At 36.2% G+C, this 25,129-nt stretch overlaps 1 protein-coding gene across 6 annotated transcripts in view; it reads right to left on the bottom strand.

Moving 5' to 3' along the window:
• Positions 1–25,129, bottom strand: part of NAALADL2 (N-acetylated alpha-linked acidic dipeptidase like 2) — a 1,170,852-nt gene that overhangs the window by 620,833 nt on the left and 524,890 nt on the right. For all 6 annotated transcript variants that reach the window (XM_072961150.1, XM_072961146.1, XM_072961152.1 and 3 more), the window contains one exon: positions 8,750–9,251. In XM_072961150.1, the coding sequence (XP_072817251.1) occupies positions 8,750–9,243 (494 nt within the window). In that variant the 5' untranslated portion in view covers positions 9,244–9,251. The remainder of the gene's footprint in view (positions 1–8,749; positions 9,252–25,129) is intronic.

Genomic DNA, 25,129 nt, shown 5'->3' with positions numbered 1-25,129 from the left:
AAGCACAGAAGACCTTGACACATCTGATGGAAATATTTCACTGACCATCACTGCCAAAGAGTCCTTCATTACGTAAAACATATTCCTCCCACTAAGGAAAAAACCAAACTTGAAAATCTAAGGTTTCCTGCATTTTGATCCTTAACAATCTAACTTAGTCTGGGTGTTTTTACATCAAAGATAGATTTGGTGAAAAAGATAAAGAAAACTTGCCTACTAGGAAAGTAAGTAACCTAATTGCAGTTATGCAGGTTGCAACCTTGAGGATAAAATAATTATGTGTAGGGAGCAGGGAGACGGCAAGAGATGAGGGATATGGGAGAGAGAGAGAGTGATGATGCAGGAAGAATTCTTTGATTCTGCTTTACCACTGAGAAGGAAGAAACAAGCCTTTAGGGTGAACCGGCCCTAGACCGAGACAACCCTTTCCTGAAACTGGCAAGGCATAAAAAGATCTGTGAGGGAATCTACTTTGCACCTCCGTAAAACCTGTGATCATGGAAATGCCTTTCTGTGAAATTTTTACTTTCATTTCTTCTTTATAGAAAAGGAATGCTCTCTAGATTAAACAGAATATCATTAAAAATTGTCGAGTGACTGGCAGAGTGCCTGGAATCTAGCAAATATGCAGCACATGTTTTCATTAGAGAAAAAAAAATCCTCTATCTTCAAAATCAACTTTTTTAGCACATGCTATGAGAATATAGATACACCATGTTAAAAAAAAATCAAAGGTCGGATATATATAATTTCAATTGAATTTCAATAATATACCTAAATAGCCAGAGTATACTTTTCTTTTAAAATAATGGTAATCCACACAGAAGTAACGGCTGTATCAAGAAGGTCTGTATTTTGGGTGTACTGTCTTCTGCAATAACGATTTCCAGAGTGTCCACATACTATGCCTCAAGGATTAGGGTGGACTCATAGTTCTTTCTCCGATGCAAAGTAGAGAGTGATTTACATCAACAAAAAGAGAGAAAATAAAGTGCTGACAGTTACAAGGAGAGAGGGAGAACTCAACTGATGGAAGATCAAACAAGAGCATCGTGAAGAAGCTGGCACCTGAGCCAGACCTCAAAGGATGTCTAGGATTGAGGAGGTCCTTCTGTCAACAACCCTCATTCGTCCTGTTGCTGGATGCCCCTCCTGCTCTGGCCAAACACCTAAGAACTGTGAAGGGCATAAGCTTTCACCTGTGAGTTGATCCAGTCAGCTAAGAGAATTAATGTCATTCTACATAATACTGAGAAACTGAGTGAAGCAGTCACTTTATCTAAAGTCCAGGGCAATAAAATACTATGAATAATTAATTCAATCTTATCTTTTGTCTCCTTTGTGATTAAATCTTAAGAGAATGTATATTTGTTATCCGGAAAGATCAATGATAGATTAACAAATTACTTCTTTTAGGAACCATCATTCTATTACTGTTAAATTAAATCTGTTATCATTTGCATAAATTGAATTATGTGTGCTTTTGTTATACATTTATATGTTTTTCTCCAATTAAAATGCCAGTTGTTTCATTGCCTTCTTCAGATCTCCCAACCTTCTGGCTCTCATTCCTTCTACTGAAATTGGAGAGGAACAACAAAAAAATCAGAAACAGTAGAAAAGACAGAGGCCAAAATATAACTCCAGACAGAGGAGGAGCAGAAAGATAGCTAGAAAGTGCAGCTGGGGACTAGAGGAGAGCAGTTGCTGAAGGCATCACCATCACCAAATCCATCATTGTTAAAGGGTAATAGCAAAATGTATAGTCCTGTGGGATCAAAATAAAGACAAAACACTGAAATAATAACATTCCCTAAACTTCTGAAGAGTTAATTGCCAGCTAAGAAAATATGGTGTTTTACTTACTGTTTGTAAATATCATTTCACAGTTTAACTTAACTTATGCTTAATTACTTGTACCAAGCCAGATGATGATGAAAAATATTGCCCTGTCCAAATGATATAGATATTTTAAAAATCTAGAGATCTTATTTTATCGTTAATTTAACAAATAAAGTGTGTCACTGAAATTAAGAGCCAGAAAGATGGGATATCATGCATAAAGTCACAGTTTACTATTACAGTATTCAGTAAACGTAAGATTTTAAATTTTTAAAGTAAGTTCATACGTGCAAAAGGAAACACAAATGCTCGATTAAGATATAAAAGTTTGTCAACTTTTTTTTGGCCTATCAAAACAAAAAATAATGAGGACCTAGAAGGCTGGCAGTCCTGCAAGGGAATTTAGTAACACAAAGCAAACAACTAAACAAATTTAAACTCCCTGAATCTGTGATCTGCTTCCAGGAATTCATCAGAAGGGAATAATTAAATAAGCACACACAGACTTATGTATGAGGATGTTTGTAGAGACAACCTCAGTGTACATTTATAAGAAACAGGCTCAATAAATTCATGTCCTCTGTACCATGGAGTACCAGCAGCATTTTAATGTAATGATTCAAATCTATATTTATTGGTTGAAAAAATGATTCTCAACATATTTGAAGTGGAAAAATTAAAAAGCAGACATCAAAAAATATACACGGCATAATACAGTTCTGCTGACTGATAAGAGGAAAGAAAGAATGAAATGATGGCAGAAAAGGTGGTAAGGTTATGGGTGTATCCTTTCTAACGTGCTGTATACATTTTACTTACAGGTAGGAAAAACAATAATGCCTCTTCCATTAAAAAAAAGATATCAGCCATAATTAGGATACATTTTCTCTTCTCACCATTTCACAGCATCTCTAGCTATCAAAAGACAACATACCTGCATATAAAAATATACTTTACCTCATTGGTTTATTCACTTTAAATATTTTATTATTATATTTGGTAATTAAATTAAGTTTTTAAAACACTTTGTTCAGCAATGCCCATATGATCTTTAGTATATGTATATATACAAATATATATATGTGGACACATATACTTATGTTAAAGCAGGCGGATAGCTAGGTATGAGCAGAGAAAGAGGGACGCAGGCCAAATGGCAGGAATTGGGCAAAGAGGAGAGACACAGGCCAAATGCAGGAAACCACACATCATGTAAGTACCAGGGGTCCCTGGGCAGAGAAAGAAAAGCAGGAACCTCTAGGGTGATAAGCAGTCACACATTTTGGGGTGACAAGTGGCCTGGAAGCCGACAAAGAAAGGGATCTCCAGTGTCCAAATGTAACCTTTTTCTCATTATGCCTTCATTTCAATAAAATTAGCCTTGCAGATTAGAAGAATCCGTCATGCACCAATGCCATGACACTTCCAATCTAGACTAAATAAGGACAAAAATACCTCCTCCCCACCAGAAGGTGGGGTTGAGATGAAAATCAGAGAATAAGACCCCAAACCCTTCCCTCCCTATTGAATATTCTGCTCATTCATTTTTACAACCTATGTCACCAGCTTGCCAAAGAAACTCAGGGCAGCTGTTCACCTGAGCCTGCCCACTCTCCCCTTGAGAGTTACTATCTATCCCTTAATAAATCACCACTTTACTTCCTTAACCTCCCTGTCTCGTCTTTGAATTCTTTCTGTGGCAAGAACATAATCACCGGCAACACTTACACACACTTATAGGTCATTCATTCAAATATATATATATGATAAAGGCTCTATGACTTTATTAATACCAGTAAGACACTGTACGTGCCACACTTAAGCTTCTTCTAAGTTAAAGAGCTCTCTTAACAGCCCTAAGTAAACGTTTTATACAAGATGACCAGCATCCCAAATGGCCAAAGCTGATTAGACTAAGGATAAGCACTGGACAGAGTCACAAACATCTGTGACTCCCAAAAGGATAAAAATCATATTTCATTCTGAGGAACAGAAATGAAGGAATAATATATTGGGGAACATAGAAGTTGATACTGGGAGAAAAACAAGGCAAGCAAAAAGTAGTACAGATGGGAAGGGAGTTAAGTCACTTTATTCAACTCTTTAGTGAAAATCAGAAGTCTATGGCTACTGCGGTCCCTGGAGCTGACTGGATCCAAATTCCATAATAATAAGGCCCCATCAGATGAATAATTCCTATTCACAGATTACTGTGGGAGCCTAGTTTCCTGTTTTGATGCTTACAAAAAACTTGCTTTATCTAAGTAGTTACTGTTCCAAGGTATGGAAGGCACACACTACAGCAACTTTTAATGGCTTATTTTAAATCTAACACATCTGAATACATCTGATATATATCTGAATATACCCTGTCTATTTACACAGAAGACACATGAAAGAAATCAACTAATTATGTAAAAGAGTGAATGCATTTTTTCAAATACAAGTACAGGCAGAAGTGTCCAAGAGAATCTTATTAGAAGATCAATACACACACACACACACACACACACACACACACACAGTCTTCAGATCCCTATGTTCATGTTGACTGATCTTCTCTTATGTGTTCAACATGACACCAAGTAGGTGGCATATATGGGCTTTATTAAGGGAAAACTAAGTCTTTAAACTGGAATATGCAGTCAATATGTCTATCAAGGATTCTCTGATTCAACATATTATTCAAATATGTTCTTTTCCAAAATATTACACATAAAAACAGCACATGCGTAACCTCTACATTGAAGAAACATGACTCAGGGAATGCAATCATAAAGAACTTTTTAAAATCCTATTTATATTAACTGGCTAGGTTTTTACCCCTGCTTCTGGGTAAAAACTTTAGTAATTCTGGTCACTGTTAAGTGACTTGAATTCCTCCAATGAGTAAAAGGTTCAGTATCATTTAATAGTCAGAACTCTGAACTTGTCCCCACTTTCTGATCATCTCCAGATTGTGAAACTTGCAGTACAACAAAGGAGATTAGCCATTTTTCTCTGATTTGTGTTTTTGCACTTCCTCTCTCACAGCTGAAACCTTCAAGGTTCAAACAGAGCAAGTGAGAACAGGTAAAGGCAGAGCAAGAAGTTCTTCTCACTTGGAAGGTCCTCTGATGAACTGGCAGAGTACTCTGAATCCAGCAGGAGTAGGCAGCTGAATTTTCCGCCTGGACCTGCTTTATCAGCTCTCTGGAGACCCACCACCCACCCATCCCACACCTGGGGACTTCTCACCTTCCTTAGACATGAGTAACACACTCTTGTCCACCTCCATGCTTCCTTCTTCCAGGCATCTGACCATATCTCTAGCTCTGCCTATGGTAAGTTCTTTTCAGTCATGCAGGGAGCTTGCTTGAAAAAAGAAATACACCCTCACCTCCTTATCTCTCTTTTTCTCTGTCGCTTACTCATTTATTTTTAATGGAGGTACTGGGGATTGAACCCAGGACCTCGTGCACACTAGGCATATGTGCTCTACCACTGAGCTATACCCTCCACCAAACAGCATCTGGTTTTGATATAAGCTGTCACTTACCTAAAATCAGAACACAGCATAGTGTCCGAGTAATTATAACATAATTATATAATATAAAATCAGATTTTATAATTACATTATAAATAAGAATTATCTTTATAATGTTTTGAAAATAATCATAATATGAAAAATCTAAATGGTAAGTAAAATGATTTTCAGAATGCAGACTTGATCAATTAAACACAGATCTGTTTATCACTTATCCATGCATTCATTTCCTCCTTTAGAAAAATACTTAGTCAATGTCTCCTGTACAATAGGAGTCTAATGATGGACAAATCAAGTTTGTTCCATTCCCTGATGGAGTCTGCAGTGTAATCCATTATAAGAAGAACATTTTTCATATTGCTCAACCCTTAGTATGTTTGGCAAGAACTGACACTGTCTTAGGGCACGAGCAGGAATGGAGGACCAACAGAGAAGAGACACAGCAAATGATGAATAAAATAGATCAGTGAGAACCCAGAACTGATCATAAATTGACAAACAGTAACAGTTGGAACCTGTGATGTTCAGAGTTAATGCCAAGAGGACTTAATGAACACAGGAACTCATGATAAGACATGTGGCTGGCATGACTACTAGGGCAACCATTGTCTTTGGATGAGGAGATGGTATTCAGAAAGTTACCGTAAACATATTTGTACCAAAATTATTATTTTTGAAGAAAAAAATTATTATCTCAGTAAGGAAAATACTGTGGTGATTGAAAAAACATACTGTGAATCTGTGTCCAACCACTGGAATATTGCTTAGGAGTAAAATTGCTGGTGGTTATATTTTGAAATAGTTCGTTGATTTTTGAGTTTAAAAGAATGCAAGCCTTACTGTAATGCAATCCCTACTTGGAGGGAAATAATGAATATTTTTATTTAATTACACATTGAAAAAATTTTAGAACCAGCTGCCTATCTGCAGAGAGGGCATGTCAGTCTTTTACATCTACAGCTGGAAAAAAAAATAAGGCAAAGACCATAAAGTGACAAGTCTCCATCCAAAACATAGTGGACACTTGACAGATACAAGCCTATTCTCCTTTTTCAGTTAAGAAAAAAAAAACAGGAAATCTCAATTTGTGATTTGAGATAGAGAGAGAGAGAGAAAATGAGGAGAGAGAGGGTGGAGGTGGGAAAATAGTTTTTTGGATTCTTTATTTTCAAACCATCTTTCTTACATACGAGTAGCTACTTCCCTTTCTGCACCTAAATTTTGAATTGATTTTTCTTTATTATTTTGTGTATTTCAGTGTCTTGCATTTAGGCAACATGAATAAACCATTCCTGGCTGGAAAGGAAAAAAAAAAAAAAAAAGGCAAAGAAAGCCAGAGGACCGTGAGGAGAAAAAACATGTAGGCTGGTTAGTACACAAAATGCATGCCACTGAGTTCCTCATGATCTCAATACAAATTTGACTCTGAACTTACTAAAAGGCCAAAGTAAAGAGAAGAGCAGGCTGGGTTATGAGACTCACTGTGTCCATAATTAAAAACTAAGCAGTTGCTCAGGAAAAACGTAATTATTCTTAACATTAAGGCGTTAAATCCATGAATCCTTCTCTAGAGGATGCTTTTGTAATAGAACACATGTCCACAATGCACTTAGAGCAGACAGAGCTTCACAGAGTTCTATTTTTTCTTCTTCTCTCCCTCTCCTTTTTAAAATAACATCCCTGAGCTAGTTAGATCTTTTTCTTTTCCTTTTTTTTGGACAGATTCCTTGCCTTTCCCTTGTTCTAGGGATCTGAACTCCTCAGGATGAGTTTTCCTAGGCTCTGAGCCATCAGCCTTTCTGCTGAGTTCAGCCAATGGCACAAACTGGTAGGACAGGGCAGGAGGAAGAGAGAAGTCCTGATACTTCTCACTTTCTGTCTTCAGTGGTGTCTTTGGTTGAAGTTACATCGCCACCCCCACCCCTGCATTTGCATGTGCAGAAAGTACCAGATTTCTCCAAGTTACCCCAAATCCCTTCATCCCTCCAGTCTCAATGGTTTAGTAATGGCTTTATTTTGTTGTTAATATCTTGGCTGCCTCAGTGTCCCCTGACTGACTTCCTAGTTTTTCATCACTGATGGAATTAATTTCCCTACTTTAAATGCCCCTCTGCTTTAAATATTCAGGAAGTTTTCTGTTGCAGTGGGATCCTGACTGGTACAATCAGTCATTATAAGACAATGCTGTATCTTTCAGTCAATTCAATATGAACCACTTTACATTAAGAAATAGCAGGGAAAGTGTTACTGCCTGCATATTGCATATCTAAAGACACCTATGCAACAGTAAATGACAGACATTAAAGTGTGTAGGAAACAAATTCCTATGAATCATTCAGATGTGATATTCAGGAAGAGAATTATGATTCGCCAACATCAATACATATGGTATTTTAGCACACAGATTACGGATACATCTTCAGTGGGCACACTCCCTAGAAAATCCCTAGTAATGCACACATGCCAAGATCTTGACAGTAATAAGTCACTGTAACCCAGAAAGAATATACTTATGACCTAGTATCCTTCTCTCATCTACCTACAGGCAACACCTATGATTCACCCAGGACTGTTTTTCATTGGCAAATATGGAAAATATAGGTGGAGGCTAATACCTAACCCTCCTCTTCCAGTTCCTCACTTCACTAAATATGTAAGCTAGGGAATCCTTTACAATTCAGCACACATGCTGATAATGTAACAAGCACCACAATTTAAATTACCCACTAGTTACATAACATCAGTGGAGCTTTTCCCAGGAATTCAGAATTAAGGCCCAATAAAGAATATTTTATTCTCATTTCACTTAAAAATAACACGTTCTGGCTAGAGAGGTCATATGCAAACTTATGCATATGAGGAGAGAGGTGGCCTTTTAGAATTGCCTGCTATATGGAACCCAATGTGTTTCATTGGGAAGCTCACTGATGCAAGGGATCAAATCCTACCAGTGCTTATCTTAGCTCTTGACCATAAGAGACAGTTACTTCAGTCCATAAAGCAGGTTTATTTTACTCTGATGTCATTAAAATTTTCAATCATATGGCTAATGCCCTAGTTTTTATTACACACATATTCAGCAATCTTTGCATCCCAATCTGACCTTCCTGGACTTTCCCAAGAGGGAGAAAATTCACTGGCTTTTAATTTCCACATTAGTTATGGTTCTCATTATTAATTATTAAAACAGTACCATAAATTTGTATTGCAGTATCATAAATCTGAAAATGTGTACCCCTCTCCGTAGGGTGGGCTGGTAGTTATGTTTCTCAGCTTGCAAGACTAACCTTAAACTATAGCAAAACCCCTAGTTTGCTACTCTTTGTGCCACATCTTTTCCAGGAGATGCATCCCACCAACATCCACTCCTGCCACACTTACCTGAAAGACTTCTTAATATCTTCTGCTTGGATGGTCTTGAGAATCTCTTGGTATAACTGAAGATCAAGTTTTCCTGAAGATGTAGCATTTGAAGGGCATTTTTTGTGTGCATAATAGCCTATCAAAATTCCAAAAATAAATAAAATGATTGCTGTGCAAAATATTTTTAAAAGGCGGCAAAAGTTGCAGGGTTTGCTCTTTGGTGCAGATCTTGTATAATGGGTTACATAGTCAGACTCTTCTTGAAGTCGCTGAAACCTTCCTTTGGGTGAAGCTGCTGGTTGAATGGAATCAAGATTGAGGTCCGCTGTCTCGGAATTCTCCAGGTTCTGATTCTCAGCACGATCAAGCTGGAACTGCTCAAAACCAGGCTCCTCCAGTTCCTTCTCCATGTCCCACTCTAAGTCAAGGGCAGTGGCTTGAAGGTCATCACTGTCTAAGTACTGTGAATGTCCTGGAGCTCTTTGATCTGCATTGACCTTCTGATAGGCCATCTTCTTACCTGTGAAAATAAGAGAAGTGTATTTTCTGAAAATAAGCCAACACTAAAGAAAACCTCCAAGGCGAATACAAAACAGTAATCTCTATTAGGTGTCCATAAAATTTTAGTGATTATAATCAGGGGGATGTACTGCCCTGCAGAACATCACATTAATTATTTAATCTCTGTGTTGCTGTTGATGTTTACCGTAAGGGGAAAAAAAGACAATAAGTAAAAAGTTTTTGAGACAAAAACTGTAAGAGAACATAAAATACACACACATTATGCCTTTGAGACACGGAAGAAACAGAATCACAATTGCACAACTGTATTGAAGATAGTGTATTACAATGAAGGCAAAATTTAAGCCTATACATTTTCAAAATCACGTTTAAGAAAAACTAAGGACAGAAGCAATAAAGCTGTGATTTGTAAGTTAAGGGGGAAAAAAGACCTTTGGATGAGTTACATTACCAGAATTAATTTTTAAAACACAAATTCAAATTCAGGTTAGAATAAGAATATCTGAATGAAGAAGCAACTCCCTACACATACAAGCAGAAAATATGGTATATTACCTAGTGATGAGTTATCAAAATGACTGGAAAACTTAAAGGCTGCCCCAAAAGGCCAACATGTTCCATTGAATTAGTGACATGAACTGGCCCGGCCCACTGAACTTTAAATAAACGTCTGGAATGGCTTTCATCCAAAGAGGGAAGCCTTTTGCCAAGCTAGGAGAGTTCAGTTTCACAACCTTGCTACAGAGTGGCAGATGGAGGGTTTTCTCCCCTACACAGTTTTGGATGACAGTTTGTTGCATCCTGCAGAGTGGTATTAGGATAACTGGGTTAATTAACTACAAGTGGTCTTCAGTCTGTATTCAGTAACACACTGGTGTATTATGGTTGATGATTAAGAGTATTTACACTTAAATTTTCTGTATATTAGATTTGTCATCCCAGCTGGATTCTAAGGTCCCTCACCATGTTCTATGATTTTTCTGTATGTTTCACTGTGGTGGGTGAAAAAAACAGAGCTCTACTGACAACTGATTAGCTAAGTGCCTTAGGGCCACTTGTTAACAAGTGAACTCTAATGAAAAAGATACAAAGACTGCATGAAAGGGAGTGGCATTATGCAGAGAATTATGCCTATATACAGTTCTAATCCTGGCTGGCAGCAGCCCCCACAAATTAAAATGTTCTGAATGTTTAAGAGAGTTCAAGTATAATGAAGTATTAAAGTTGACAAAGTAAAAAGTATGATTCTGACTAGATTTCTCATATGCTACCTTGTATTCTAGGATTTATTCTTGCCCAGAGCTGAGTCAATGATAGTGAGTATCTAATACATGTCAGTTAGTTGGATAGGCAATGAACACAAAGATGAATGGGTCCCTATTCCTAGAGGAGGGAATGATACAATCACACACACACACACACACACCCCTATCTATATACATACATAAACAAGTCAGTCACATAAAGTATACAAGGCACAGTGTTGATAGATTCTAGCAGAGAATACAGGAAACGATTCCCCCTAGATGTGATCTCTGAGGTCCTTTTGGCAAGAGGAGGAGGAGTTAAACTACGGCAGACCAGGGGTGTGAGAGGAGAGAAGCCAGGCAGAGGACAATTTACAAACATGCAGAGGAATGAAGATGCGTGGTGCATCGTACGCGGACTATCTGAAAAACCCAGATTGGTATATTGTGACGGAAGATGGAGCACAGGAGCCAAAGACTCAGAGAAAATGCTTGGAAAGGGTGACCTGGGGCCAAAGGCTTAACTTTCCTGTAACTCAGGGTCTTCACATGTGAAACGGGCATGATAATATAAAACCTCATAGCACTGTCAATAGGATTAATTGAGACAGTGAACCTAAAACAGCCACTGAGTGTGACATAGGCTATACGGGTTTGAAGACACATTTCTGGTGTTAAAGGAGGAAGGATTGTCAAGGGTTTTTAGAAGAAATGAAAGGAGTTAAACAATGTAGAAGAAACTATATAATTCTGCAGGACATTGTGGAGAAGTGGAGGAGGTTGCATAAAACACATACATGCGTATATTCACCCATATATATGAGAGTTGAGTTCTTTTTTAACATTTAGTCTATAGGTAGAGACTAAAATATTAAAAAAAAAAAAAACACATGACATACCAACTGTTACCATGCAGATGTTTAGTTGGTACTACGTATCAGAACAGCCTCAAGGGTGATTCTGCAGACCTTTTTTTATCCCCCTCCCTCTTTTCTGCCCTGTTTCCTTCCTTCTTCCTTTTTTCTGCTTGGCCTGGTTTCCAAGATGATTCAAGAAAGTGCAGCATTTGAATGGTCTTTAGTCACATCGAGACAAGTAGAGAAAGGGAGTGATATATGGAGTTAGTGGTAATTATTCAGATAGGTTAGGAGATGGTTGGTTAACTGATGGAAGATGACTTTAAATCACACTTGGTTAAAAAAGATGACAATATTAGAGAATAGGAAAACCTGAAGGTAGCAGAAATAAAGTATCTTTATAATCCACGATTCTAACCTTTCATATATTACAGAAGAGGAAGCTGAGGTCCAAAGGTGAATAAATCTTCAGACAGAGAAAAGTGATATTTTGGTACACACTTCTTAAGGTGATTTACGGTTTTATAAAAATGTAAGATTAATAAGTTAGTGGTAACCTAATGTTAAATACCTTACAATTCAATTTTTTAATATACATTACAAAATACTGCAATTTCTTAACACTCATCAGTATTTTTGTCTTGAAATATCAAAAAAATTTCCTGCAATCATGACATGACATTATGATATTCACTTCTTTCACTGTTCTGTTCATGCATTATTAATTTACTTAGATACTGTCTCAATGTAGTTTTCTAGATTTTTCCCCCTCCCACTTTAATGAATCAGAGTCTTTCTAGAGGCTTTTTAAAGAATTGAGTTGTAGAGCCTGGTTTATGCCCGAGGAAGATTTGGCACACCGGAATGACTACAGAAAGGTGAGATCCCTAATTCTGACTTCTAATACAAACATTCAAAGTCATTTCTCTACAAATCATTTAAAAAGCAACTGCAGTGATGAGACAGAGTTTTCATTTCTAACCTGACAATAGGTATTCCATCACATGTACATCAGCAATTTAACGCTTTTCAAACATCAGACAGAGCCATCAATTAGAATGTAATGCAGATACAGATATTAACTCCTCACCATGATGGATATCTTCCTGACACCCTTACTACCACTTTTGGACTCATTACACATTTATAAATTTACACTAAATTCTATCTTCCGGGAGAGGAGTATCTGGGTAAAAGGTAGATCGAGCCATCTGATGTAACAAAATGCAAAGTATTTTAAGGAAAATTTCCAAGGAAGTAAGTACGTGACAACACGTACAATGAAACATTTTAACCTCTTACTTGGTATAGTCAGTTTATGTTTATTATAAATCCATCAGAAATCCATTTCTTTTAAAATTTATCTTGCCTTAAAGAAAAGAACTTAGCTTTTACAAAAATATAAACCTCTGCACTGACAGTTTTCTCTTCATCTGTTTAAAATGAACTACTTAAAAGTTAAACTAAGTAATAAACTACTAAATAAAACTAACTACACATTCAATTTGGAGTTAGCACAAATTATTTAATTTGTCCCACAAAGAATGTATCTCTCTTTAAAAACCTGTGTCCCCTGAGGTCAAGTAAAGGACATTTCACATTTTTTTCACCAGAACTTTAAAATTCCCAAGTACAATGAAGACTATATTATAAAAAGAAATCTTCAGGAAAATCAGCATGTCTTAGATATGATTGTTTAATTATGCCAAACATTATATATTTTCTACAACATATATACATGATATTTATTTTATATTGTCTTATTACTTTTCACCTCCCCTAGATGAGTAAATTAAAAAACACATGAACTAGATTTTAGAATCTACCACATCGATCTTCCTCTAAAAGATATGCACTTTGGTGTAGACCAGCTCATAGAAACTGTTACATTTCTTCAAACAGAAACATCTGTAACCATCCTTACATTCTATATTGTATCACTTAGCCTTTTTTTTTAATAAAATGCAATTTTTCTGCAAAGTACAATATATTCTCCATGTTTTCAACATATCTTATTCACTTAGGTGAGATCCCTTTCCACCCAGGCCCACAAAGGCTAAATTGTTTTCAAAACTCAATATACTAGAACATTTATCTTTTATATACACTTATTCCGCCATAAGGGAAAGAAAGCAAATATAAGTTGAACTGAAAGGTGTTTTTCCTAGACTATGACAAGCTTAGATCAATAAAAAAATAAATTTTTAGTCTTACTATACATATGATTAGTTTAAAAATTGATATTTCTGAATGCTTTCTTTCATACATTTTTACTGGCTGAAACTAAGTAAATTATATAGAAATAAAAGATGAATACAGAAATAGGCTGAAATTTCAACATATAAAATACAGTCTCTGGCTGCTACAGAGTCAGCTTAACACAACACCTGGCAAGTATTTTAGATGATAAATACATGATAAAAAAGGTTTCCTTCTAATAAGTTATCTATTATGAATGCTGTTTAGAAATATGATCACAGCACTATTACTTTCTTGTTCAGCAACTGCAATGAGGGAATTTACTACATGAATGCCCTGACCTTATCAGTCTCCAAATCAGCAGACTCTATAGTCAAACTACTGGGTTCACATCATAGCTCTGCTATGTAATTTAGACCAGTAGCTTAATATCGTTACACTTAAATTCCACACTCGTAAAATGGAAAAAATAATAGCACCGTATCTGTAGCATTTCTATGAGTAAATGATGTAAGTGACTAAAGATGCTTAGGAACAAGGTCTAACATATTGTAAGTGATCTGTTAACAAAGATCACTCTAGAAATTCTATAGAGTTTAAGAAATTAGAAGTATTTGTTGCTTACAACTTTAGAGTACAGACTTAATTAAATTAAATTATGACCAGAGGGCTTAAGTTTCAATAACAAGAACCTGCAGACAATGAGAAATGGAGCAGTGCACTCAAGCACTTTTGAGAATGAGAAGTGTCTGTTAATCATTAGCTGTGGTTCAGACAGATAAGAGAGAAGTGGGGCTAATATTTACAGAAAAGTTATCACTACATTTGACTTACAACCAAAAGCTCTCTATCTTATTATGATTAGCGTTGAGTTTAAGTCACTCTACAAAAATAACAGAACTTTTCCACAATGCTGAAGAGTTTAGTTTTCTGTTCCAAGAACTAACTAGTGATAATTAATCATGAGCACGGGTTACACATTTTTTTTTTGGTAGAAAATCATGCTTGTCATAGGTGGTTAACTTGACCCATTGACTATGCTGATACCAAAAGTATTTTAACTCAAACAGTATAAAAGCCTGTGTAGATCTTATCAGAATTAGGAACACATCTAAAGGCTTTCCTAGTTGTGTAAGTTATTTTACAAGTAAAATAAATGAGTCTGGCAGATTAACTTTAAAACATAAGGCAGAATCTCAATTTCCTGTGACAGTTCTATGATTGAATCTTTATTGTACAACGGGGGGAAAAATATTCACATAGTGTTTCCTGAAGCTGTGAATGTCAAATCATTTGCTGGTTTGAGTGGATTGATTTGAGGCAAAGGCATTTCTTAGAAATGTCAGTGCATCATCAAAAGGCATTCATTATGCACCTTTGTGCAGCACCGCTTTAGATGCTATACCAGTGAACTAGGAGTGCCCAGAGGAATTCTTAAATTTAAATTTAAAGATATTCCTTATGGGCTAAAAACAATTGACATAAATTTTTCAGTATGAACCTAGTTTGTACAAATAAAGCTCATATTTGTGGAATACGTTTTTGTTGTTGAAAGCTTTAATGGTCTCAACTTGAGAACAGGGCCAAAGATAAAACTATAAAAAGAATAATTCAAAAGACTCTGTTCTCTGACTTAATTTTTCAGTATAATGAGATTTTTTTTTCCATATGGTTTTGTGAAATGGCCCTGGCAATTGCTATAGTGTCTGTAAATGCATTAAGAATTCCTCATTTAATTGCAATTTTGTACGTTAACTACACAAAAGAAATGACAATAATTATTTGTTGTTCATGCTTCACTAATTGAATAAAGAGTGTATATAAAATAAGAGAAATTTATTATCTGTGCTTAATTTTTAAGAAAAGAAATTAGGCAAAACCAACTCTGAAACAGGGAATAGTACACTGAATTTTTTAGGTAGAGCAGATAATCAAACTGGAGAGCATAAAATTAAAACTTGTCTCTGAGGCCTGAGCTACCTTGATCTCTAAATGACATGTAAAAGGTATGCTTTGGATGCCACATTAATGACTATAAATTGCAAAATGCAGTCTAAACCGTTTGAGGGAAAACTGATGAAATCCAGCAGGTTTGTGTAAATTTGTTTCTATCGCTTGCATATGTATGCCCACCTGCTAGTTCCCTGCATGGGCCAGCCTTTCTGGGTACCCATGTGCAGCCGCACTTTGTGTAAGTCACCCTAACTCAAAGGTCAGTTGGGCCCACCTGAGTTCCTGTGTTTAGAGTAAGGTTTTTCAGTATGAGAATCATGTAATTCAATACAGAATTTGGCAAACAGAAAATTAATTTAGACATGCTGCAATGATTGTACACTCTATGGGTTACTTGAATGGGTAGTTTGAATACTCAGTACTACACAGAATATCTGTCACATGAGTTTGATTTCCACTAACATCACAAAACTATTTAGGGATGTGTAAACAGCTCCTGTTCCTGCCATGAGTCCCTTTCAGGTCTTTTTGGGCGCCTGATTCCCCCTAGATTCTAAAGTGTATTTTTTTCTTTCTGGTTATCATTTCCATTTACAGGAAAATGTCTAAAGTATTTATTTACTTCTACAGAATTAACATCCTTTCTCCCTTCAGAGTATTTGACGTGGCTTATATTAGAAGATAAATGACATCACAAACCATAAAATACACAAGTGTAGAGGAGAAAAAATTCTGATCGTCTGATTAAAGAAAGCCACTGTCATTGAGTTTTAATGCAATTGTGAGCTTCACTGCAGCCAGGGGGCAGAGGGTGTCTGTGGGACCTTCTCAGGCTCAATCAGCCTTCGCCTAATCTCATTTGTTAATGCACAAGGCTGTCAGTCTTAGCTGAAGAGCTTACTTTTCCTGAGCTACCTCTTTTTGTAGTTGCAGATTTCTATGTCGGTGAGATATTTCTCTCTATCTAATCAGAGAAATCTTGAGTCTCCTTTTATCTATTAGTCTTAGATTTGGATATACAACATGCTATGTTACAGTTACATAAATGATTTACTGAACCCAAAAATGAGCCAGGACTCACTATCAGGTTAGCACTTCACATGCATTATATCATTTAATCAAATAATCTTATATGTTAAGTATCATTACCCCCATATGATAGATGAGGTTATCTGAGACTTAGGGGTCAAATCATTTCCCCAAATTCTCACATCTATATTCAAGCACAAGCAGCTGGAATAGCACACCCAGCCTGTCAAATTCCAAAACCTACTCTTTTTAAACATTACCACATTCAGACACTCTGAAAGTCCCCAACGTTGGAGAGATGTTAGCACGTCCAGAGATCTTACGGTTTTACTTATCCCAGGTTGGTCACTAACGTGACTACAAGCCCCAGGAGGCTCAATATCCATTAAATCTGAATGGTCTGCCTTGATCCTAAGACCCCTGGGGGCCGCTCTGACTCCAGGACCTCAAAGATCTCTGTCGTTTGCTCTCCATAGCGCCCTGGTAGATAGTGATGTTTCCGGGCACTGCGGTTTTAACTAAGGGTGAAACGCTTCCAAGTCCATCGCTCTGAGGGAAAGACCACAACCTCTGCTTTATGGTCTCTTCCTAGCAATACTTTCAAAATGTCTCTTTCCTCCTGCTGCTGAGGGATAAAGAGCAAAAAACTGTGCTTAGAAGCTGAAAGCTACAGTTCACGTTCAATCTGTTCCTGTCCTGTTTAGGCAGCAGAACCCTTTGGTCCATCCCCACCGGTCATGGTTTACCCTGGCCTAAGAGGGCTTCAAGTGTGTCAAGAGTTAACATGTCAATACAATCACCACTTGGCTCTGAGAGCTGTCTGCTAGGAGGAGCCTCTTAGCTTGATAGATACACTGCAATTTTTTATCCTTTCAGCCAACATGAATGATCTTAAATTGCTGCTTTTTGACTATGACTCTCAGATTTCCAGGAACAGACAGATGAAGCTTTTATCTACATGAGGCCACTCAGCACTATTTTTCACATTTTTCAAAGGTATTTTATTGGCTTACTTTTTAAATATCTTTACTCTTCAAAAAGTATCAACAGGTTTCTTCAGACTGGAAGTGCTTTATTCGAAAATTTGTAACCCTGTGTTTCCTAAAATCGTAACTCAGAGACTATTCAAGGCCCAGGTTGGTAATCCGATGCTTCCAGAGTCTGTGCTTTTCGTGTTCTGAAGGCTTCTTTCATACATACTCCTTTAGAGTGTCATGAGGAGAAAGTACCACTACATCACGATACTGCGGTTAACCGGTGGGAAAGGAAGCAGCCCAGAACAACACACTGGTGGAGAATGCTTATGTTCACTTAAAATTCAGTAAGAGAATACATATCATATGAACCATCCCAAAGCTATATTGGGTAAATTCTAAAATCTATTCTTCAGCTAAAGATCCAAAGAGCAAATGTAAAAAATTTAGTGTTCAGCTTTCAAACTGTTAGACCACGGAGCTAAAGACAATTAAAATTAGGGATTTAACCCAAAATCAATGACAGGAATTCATTATAGTTAACAGCATGGTATGCTCCTTATAAGACAAAGATCATGTCTATTAATTCACTTAATCTTGGGGCTAAAAATTAGTTTAATTATTATGTTTGCACAAGAAGTAGGAAGACATTAATGGAAAGAAAACAGAATTACGAAGCTTTCAACTGACAACGGATGGCAGCATCAAGACTGAAATGCTTTTTAAGAATTATCTCAAGCAGCACAAAAGAAACAATTTGCCCAAGATTTTGCTATTCTTTCTTCCTTTTAATATGCTATATCCATAATTATACAATATATCTGAAGCTAAAAGAGAATATATTTTTATAATACTTTCTTCCAGGCCTTCTAATTCATATAAAAAATGGAATTTTATCTGAAAAAGGTTGACAAAATTATTATTTTAATGTAGAAAATTCAAGTTCTCACTATAAGTAATCTTTAAGTATGATAATACTAGTAACTGTTAACCTTTTCAATAAAAAAGGATTTATTGAAGAAGAAACAGAAAGAGAAATACTACAGCAGTATATTACATCTGTATGGCAGTTTGACTTAGAGAATTTAATTTTTATTACAAATTTATATACATGCATACTAGCAGTTTTGGGTAAATTAAAGCAACTAAACAACTTACTAAAAACTATACTGGACACTGCTTATGTCATTTATATTTTATTTATGGATAGGAATATTATAAAAAATGGAAGACCTCCAGTAGCACATGAAAGTAATGCTGATATGAAATTAAATGTCAGGCAAAAGGCATGAAAATGCAATATTCACAAAGGCATTGAATGTAAAATGTTTAACAGAACTTTTATATAATTGACACTATTGAAAGGTGGTTTATTTTAATACATGGAAAATTTTAAAATTCACCTAGCACTTCAATTTTAAAATGTCAACTATTATTACTTTACCAACACAAATTTTAGCTTCTTTTCTCGTTTATTTTCTTTCTTCCCATAATACATCCTGCATATATTTTCTTTATATCATTTGTCTCCTTTCAGCCATGCCGATTATGTCATTTTCACTTTTCCATTCTTACTTATCTCACGGTTGATGTGGCAGGAAATTGTTGAAAATAAAACAATTGACCACGAAGAGTTCACTTGATTCTTTTCCATATATTGGGAATGATGTATCTTGAGCAAGGAAGAATCAGCGCTTTTTTTTTTTTAATTAGAAATAGTGACCAACAAGATTGTTTTGCCCTACCATTCCAAACACATCAAATCTCGTCTTCAAAAAAATAGTAAAATTCAACTTAGCCTTAGCCTGCTGCTTGGGAGTTCTGTTCTCCGACGCTGTAAGGAAAACTAAAGGTCTTTCTCGCTAGCACTTCTAGGAGACTTCTTTCAGCTGTTGTGGCTGGTGAACTTCTCACCCCATTCACTCTCTGTAAGCATAACCCCTATCTTACCCCCAAACCAAATCTCTCTCAATCATGTATCTCAGGAACCAAAACATTCTTTTTCTTTTCTTTCTTTACCCTTTTTTTGTTTCTATCTTGTAAAGGGCTGAGGCCTTTAATCATTCCCAGAGTAATCGTAAAACATTTCAGAGCCCAAAATAATGGAAATACTATGGTTTCTGCCTAAAAAGGAGCATAATCTTTAAGGATGCGAAAAATCAAAATTAAGTTCAAAATTAAAATAGGAGCAGCCCTGCAACACAAGTTGTAAAAATATCACTTTGCCTAGTTTAATTGTGCTAAAGATTATAGTAGTGGGGGAAGAAAGTACACATTTATGTTTTACGTACCCTCTTATAGTAATTCATTTATTTAAATATCAAAACAATACCATGAAGTTACTAGTGTTATCATCCCCATTTTACAAATTGAGGACCCTACGTTGAAGTCACCTGCTCTAGATCACAAAGGACTTGAACCCAAGTAGTATGGGTCCAGAGCCTGTGTTCTTAACCACTCTGCTGTGAAAGAAAACCATCACACAAGAGCATATTTTTAATTCCTCCAAAAAACAAACAAAATCAAAAGAACGTGATTGATTTTTCCATCAGACCCAAAGAAAATTTTGTAGTATGATCTTTTCATATAATCTCCATCCCTATGCAGCTTCCTTAGAGTCTTTCAGGAAAAAAGTGGGAGGACATGGATTAACTCACTCATTCAGGTGGAGGTGTGAGCCTCTGCTCTCTGGCCTCACTAAGCATGTATGTGGCTCTCCCAAATTCTCTTCACATTCCTCCTCATGGCTACTAGCTCTCACGCTCATGATTTTATTTTAATTAATTTTACAGTTTTTCTTTTCAATACACTTTTCCTCTCTGGTTCTGCCCCCATGAATTAGGTCTTATTCTTAGTTTTAATGCCCACAGTTCTTAGAATAATTCTTTCACCATGTAGATGTTTATTGGACTAAACCCGTAATTTTGACAACCCCTGAATAACTCACCATCTCCTCACATTTAAATCCATGCTCTTTCAACATTACATGTATCTTAAGAACAATCATTTAACTTCAGTATGACAGCTTTAAAGAAACAGGTTGAATGAGAGTGCAAGATTTATTCGCTGAAGTGTCTTTATGAGAACTGTAATTAAAGTATGAACAACTTTTAGAGACAGAATCCTCGAAGCCCTGAGAACAAGAAGTGCGACTACCCTTATGGAGAGACCACGTAGACAGACACTGAGACTATCTGCAAAGGAAGCCGAGCCTAGGCATCCCAATCAATGTGCCATCCACGTGAGAACAGACCAGCTACCAGCTGATTTCCAAGTGACAAGCCTGTGGAGCAACAGAGTTGACTAGCAGTGACCTGACTGTATTCCTGATCAGATAATAAGACACAATAAAATGGTGGTTGTTCAAAGCCATGCAACATGGGAATAGTTTATAACTCAGCAATAAATAACCAGAATACCACTAAAGCTATTTTTCACAAAACAGCAATCAGACATCACTTGACAGCTTCACATCCCATGAGGTGTTTTATTCTGCTCTACCACGACTCTTCACAGACTCCTTTCCGAGGCACAGAAGAGCTGTATACCCTGGCCTCAACTTCCACTCCGATCCTTTCCCGTCTCCCGCTTTCAGCAACACATCCCACATATTGCACATGCTCATCACCTGCCTGGTTTGCCTTCAGGTTCCAACTCTTGAAGGTAGTTCATTTTTCCAGTTATCTTTTATCTTTATAGCCTAGCACAGTGTCTGGAACCTTTATAGCCTAGCACAGTGTCTGGAACCTTGTAGCTGCTAAGTGATAGGTTCCAAAAAGGCACAGTATCTTGAAGAGAGCATAGAATTTCGAGTAAGATAAATACCATCTTACCAGCAATGTGTCTTACAGCAATTACTTCAACTCTTTCAGCCTTTAAAATAGGATGCAATACCTAGTCTATGTTTCTCTAAGTGTTAATTGATAAATAAAATTTAAAAATTAAAGGCAGTTGATAAACTGTGAAACCCAATATAACTGCTACTGTTTTAAAATTCTGAACTATCAGGAATGAAGGGAGCTAGGCTTGAATTTTGAATCCATGATTACTAGCTATGACCCTTAGGTAAATTACTTTTGTTTACATGTAAAATGATTTGTGTGTGTGAAAAGCCAATTAGAGAATTGATAAATGGACTATTTACCTTTATTATATAATAAAAGACTGTTCATGATGAATAAAAATTGACTAATACTAGTTAATCACTCAAGTCTATACCACACACAGCCACCTCAATTCCTGAATATTGCTGTTGGAAGGAAGAACCACAAATGAACTTGTACAACAGTGCTTGAATTTCTCTTATCCCTGAACAGGACACAGGGCCTGGAATGAGAGTGAAACAGGAGACTTCTGGGGTGTGCATCAGATACCAAGATTGTACCCAGAAGGATGGGGACACAGGAGCCACAGGAGGAAAGAAGCAGCTTCTGTAGAGATGGCTTCTAGGAAATTCATCCCAGAACCCACCAACTTCGAGTCCCTTAGATACATTATAAAGTTATTTACTTATACCTTTCACAACTGATGGCTGTCATGTGGGCATACCCAGAGTTAAAAATGAAATCAGGCCCTGTCTCTTAAGGGGAAAAATGTGAAGAGATCTATGGGAGAAAATTAATCAACTCCCCTCCTGCACTTAATATATTTTGAAAGGAATCTATCCAGAAAAATCCATTTAGCTATGCCCAGAACAATCAAGACTGACTGTGTGGAGATTGAAGTGCCTCAGTCCATCTGCTGATGATATTTATTGCTTTTTGGCACCTTCTACATATTTACCAAGCCTATGGAAAAGAAAGCTATGCTTCGTATTTCTAGGACAAAAACAGATGGTGCTCCAGCAGGTAATAATTTAATTAAATAGCTCCTAAAGCATGAACAAATTGTTCCAAAGAAAAGAAAATATTTCTATTTATTCTTTAAAAATAGAGAGGGGTAGGGAAAAAAAATTAAGTTTGACTTTTAATCCAACAAAACCAGGGTTTTCTAAATTGCCTATTCTTAGAAACAAAGTGCTTCTCCCGCCCTGCCTTCTCCTAAACTGAAATCAAAATTGTCACAAATAATATTGATGCTGTTCATCAAGTTCCAGTTTTTCATTTCTAAGAAATAAGTTTGAGCTAAAATGAAACACTTTTTGATAAAGTTGAAATAGATATCCTTGGACTAATTTTTATGATATTTAAGTCAAGTTGCATAATGCACTTTGTGGACTGAACGGGATAGAAATAATGAACTACATACCTAAAATGCAGATTCTAATAATCAAAAACAAAGTCTTTCATTCCAGTTAAAGCCAAGAGGCCCTTTTAAAGCCCCTGTGATACACAGATTAGACGCCGGCATAGTAGAAACAGTAGCAATGTTGCAGCATAACAAAGATCATTCACATGGGTTTAACAAAGAAACAGGTATGAATGCCAGTACTGCAATTTACCAACTATGTGACTTTAGGACAGGAAATTAATTTTTCAAAGATTCTGTTTCCTAACCTGTGTGTACATACATGTATGCACATACACACACACACAGAATGATTACAGGGTCACTTAGAGACTTCAGTTGATAAATTTCAAGTACTTAGCACATTCTTAAGACAGAAAAAGCATTCTACAAATGGCTGCCAATCAACACCACCTTTAAGATTTATTAAGCATTGTGAATATATGTACAGTATTGGAGCTATGAAAATAGAAACAAAAATATGTTAAGAAAATGCTTTAAGTAAATTACAATCTAACAGCAAAGATAAAACTTACATATACACATTTAAAGCTTAATCAAGAAGTAAATTGTGGGGTCTAAAAGAATTCAGGAATGGTGAAATTATGGAGGGTCTCGACAGGAACTAAAGCTGTGTCTTGAAAAATGAGTAGGACTTAATAATGAAGTCATGAAAGAAAGAAAGATGAGCTCACGCAGGAAGTTGGGAATGAGTATCTGCATATAGGAGTCAATGAAAGGACTCTCTTGATAAAAAGGTTCACAACAGAGGGCAGTACAAAATAAGTTTAGATTGATGCAACAGGAAAGGTCTACCTATGTAAAACGTGATCATTGCAGGTTCTCCCAGGATAAAGATTCCATGAGAGTTGCATTTCACAAAAATTATATAGAACAAGGAAAGCTAGCATCAAGATCATTATTACTCATGCTTAGCATGCACAAGGTCCTGGGTTCAATCCCCAGTACCCCCACTAAAATAAGTAAATAAATAAACCTAATTACCTCCCCTCTAAAAAGCAAAACAAATAAACTATTAAAATTATTACAGTACAGCAGGTTAACTACATTACCCTAGAGAGATATACAGATAGATAGCAGTAAAGATTGAAGGTATTTATACTAAACAATGATGCCTTTTACCAAAGTTGGATTATTTAGAACTCAAAGTGTGTATAATTGGCCTAATAATTGTTTGATAATTTAGCATTATACTGTTATATTTATAATATATTTAATACTTATTTATACTAAATTACTATATATTAATTTCATACAATAATTAAAATTATAATATTTAAAGTTTATATTATATGTATGTATGAACTCTGCCTTGTGTTAAGTGATAATGATAATAGCAATGCATTCATATCTTCAACCATCCATCTGTTCCCAAACTTTTCACTGGCAAAACGGTTGGAAAGAAAGGAGGCTGTATATTGGTATTGCTCTCATAGCTGTGGACACTGCAGGAGGAGCTAAGGGATATGAACTATGTTCAAGGTCCTTCCGTTATCTTTAAATGTATCATCTCATGAATGCTACAGAACTATTAATACCAACTGCAAACTAGCAGAGATTACTTTGAAAGCAAAATCCAACCTTGTATTTAGTTCTGAAAATTTCACCACAGGGTTAAGTGAGAATCTTTGCTTTTTTTGTTTTTAAAGCTCTAACGACAAAGTTTGCAGAGTTCCATATGTATAAGAGATTTATTATGCATTGGACCACGTCAAGTCTTGGTTTAAAAACTTGTGAACAGAATTTCCAAGGTGTTGAATCCCATTTCAATTTCTTCTTTTAACCTCGACAAGCAGTGATTCAAATATTTCAGCATGTAAAATGAGCTCCTAATTAAGAAAACAAAAATTTTTCTATAACCAATAATACCTCAGAATGCAATGCCTTATCTACAGAAACCATATTAGGCAGCTGTAATTCTGCCTGGATAAGTTCATAGTATGACATACAAGCAAATGCTGCTAACCCTGGGAGAGTGGATACTTTGGGAAGATATATACTCCATCTTACTGATAAAGCAAACCTTCACCAACTAGCAAAATTAAGGTCAGAATTAAGGTAAATAAAGAAACCTGAAAACTGCTCTGATAGCATAATTTTCAGTTTAAGAATCTGAGACCTTAAAGGAAAGATCAGCATTAGATTAACTAAAATACTCACAGAAATAATCTTTTAACAGTATATGTCTGAAATAGGTGAGACACTGCCTTCAGAGTAACAATTTTTTTTTTGGTGGGGGGAGGTGATTAGGTTTGTTTGTTTGTTTGTTTATTTAAATAGAGGTACTGGGGATTGAACTCAGGACCTCATGCATGCTAAGCATGTACTCTACCACCGAGCTATACCCTCCCCACTAGAGTACAACAATTA

This window comes from Vicugna pacos, chromosome 1 (genome assembly GCF_048564905.1).
Source record: "Vicugna pacos chromosome 1, VicPac4, whole genome shotgun sequence".
NCBI classification, from domain to species: domain Eukaryota; kingdom Metazoa; phylum Chordata; class Mammalia; order Artiodactyla; family Camelidae; genus Vicugna; species Vicugna pacos.
The sequence above is the reverse complement of the archived record's forward strand: the minus strand, read 5'-3'. Positions and strand labels throughout refer to the sequence as shown.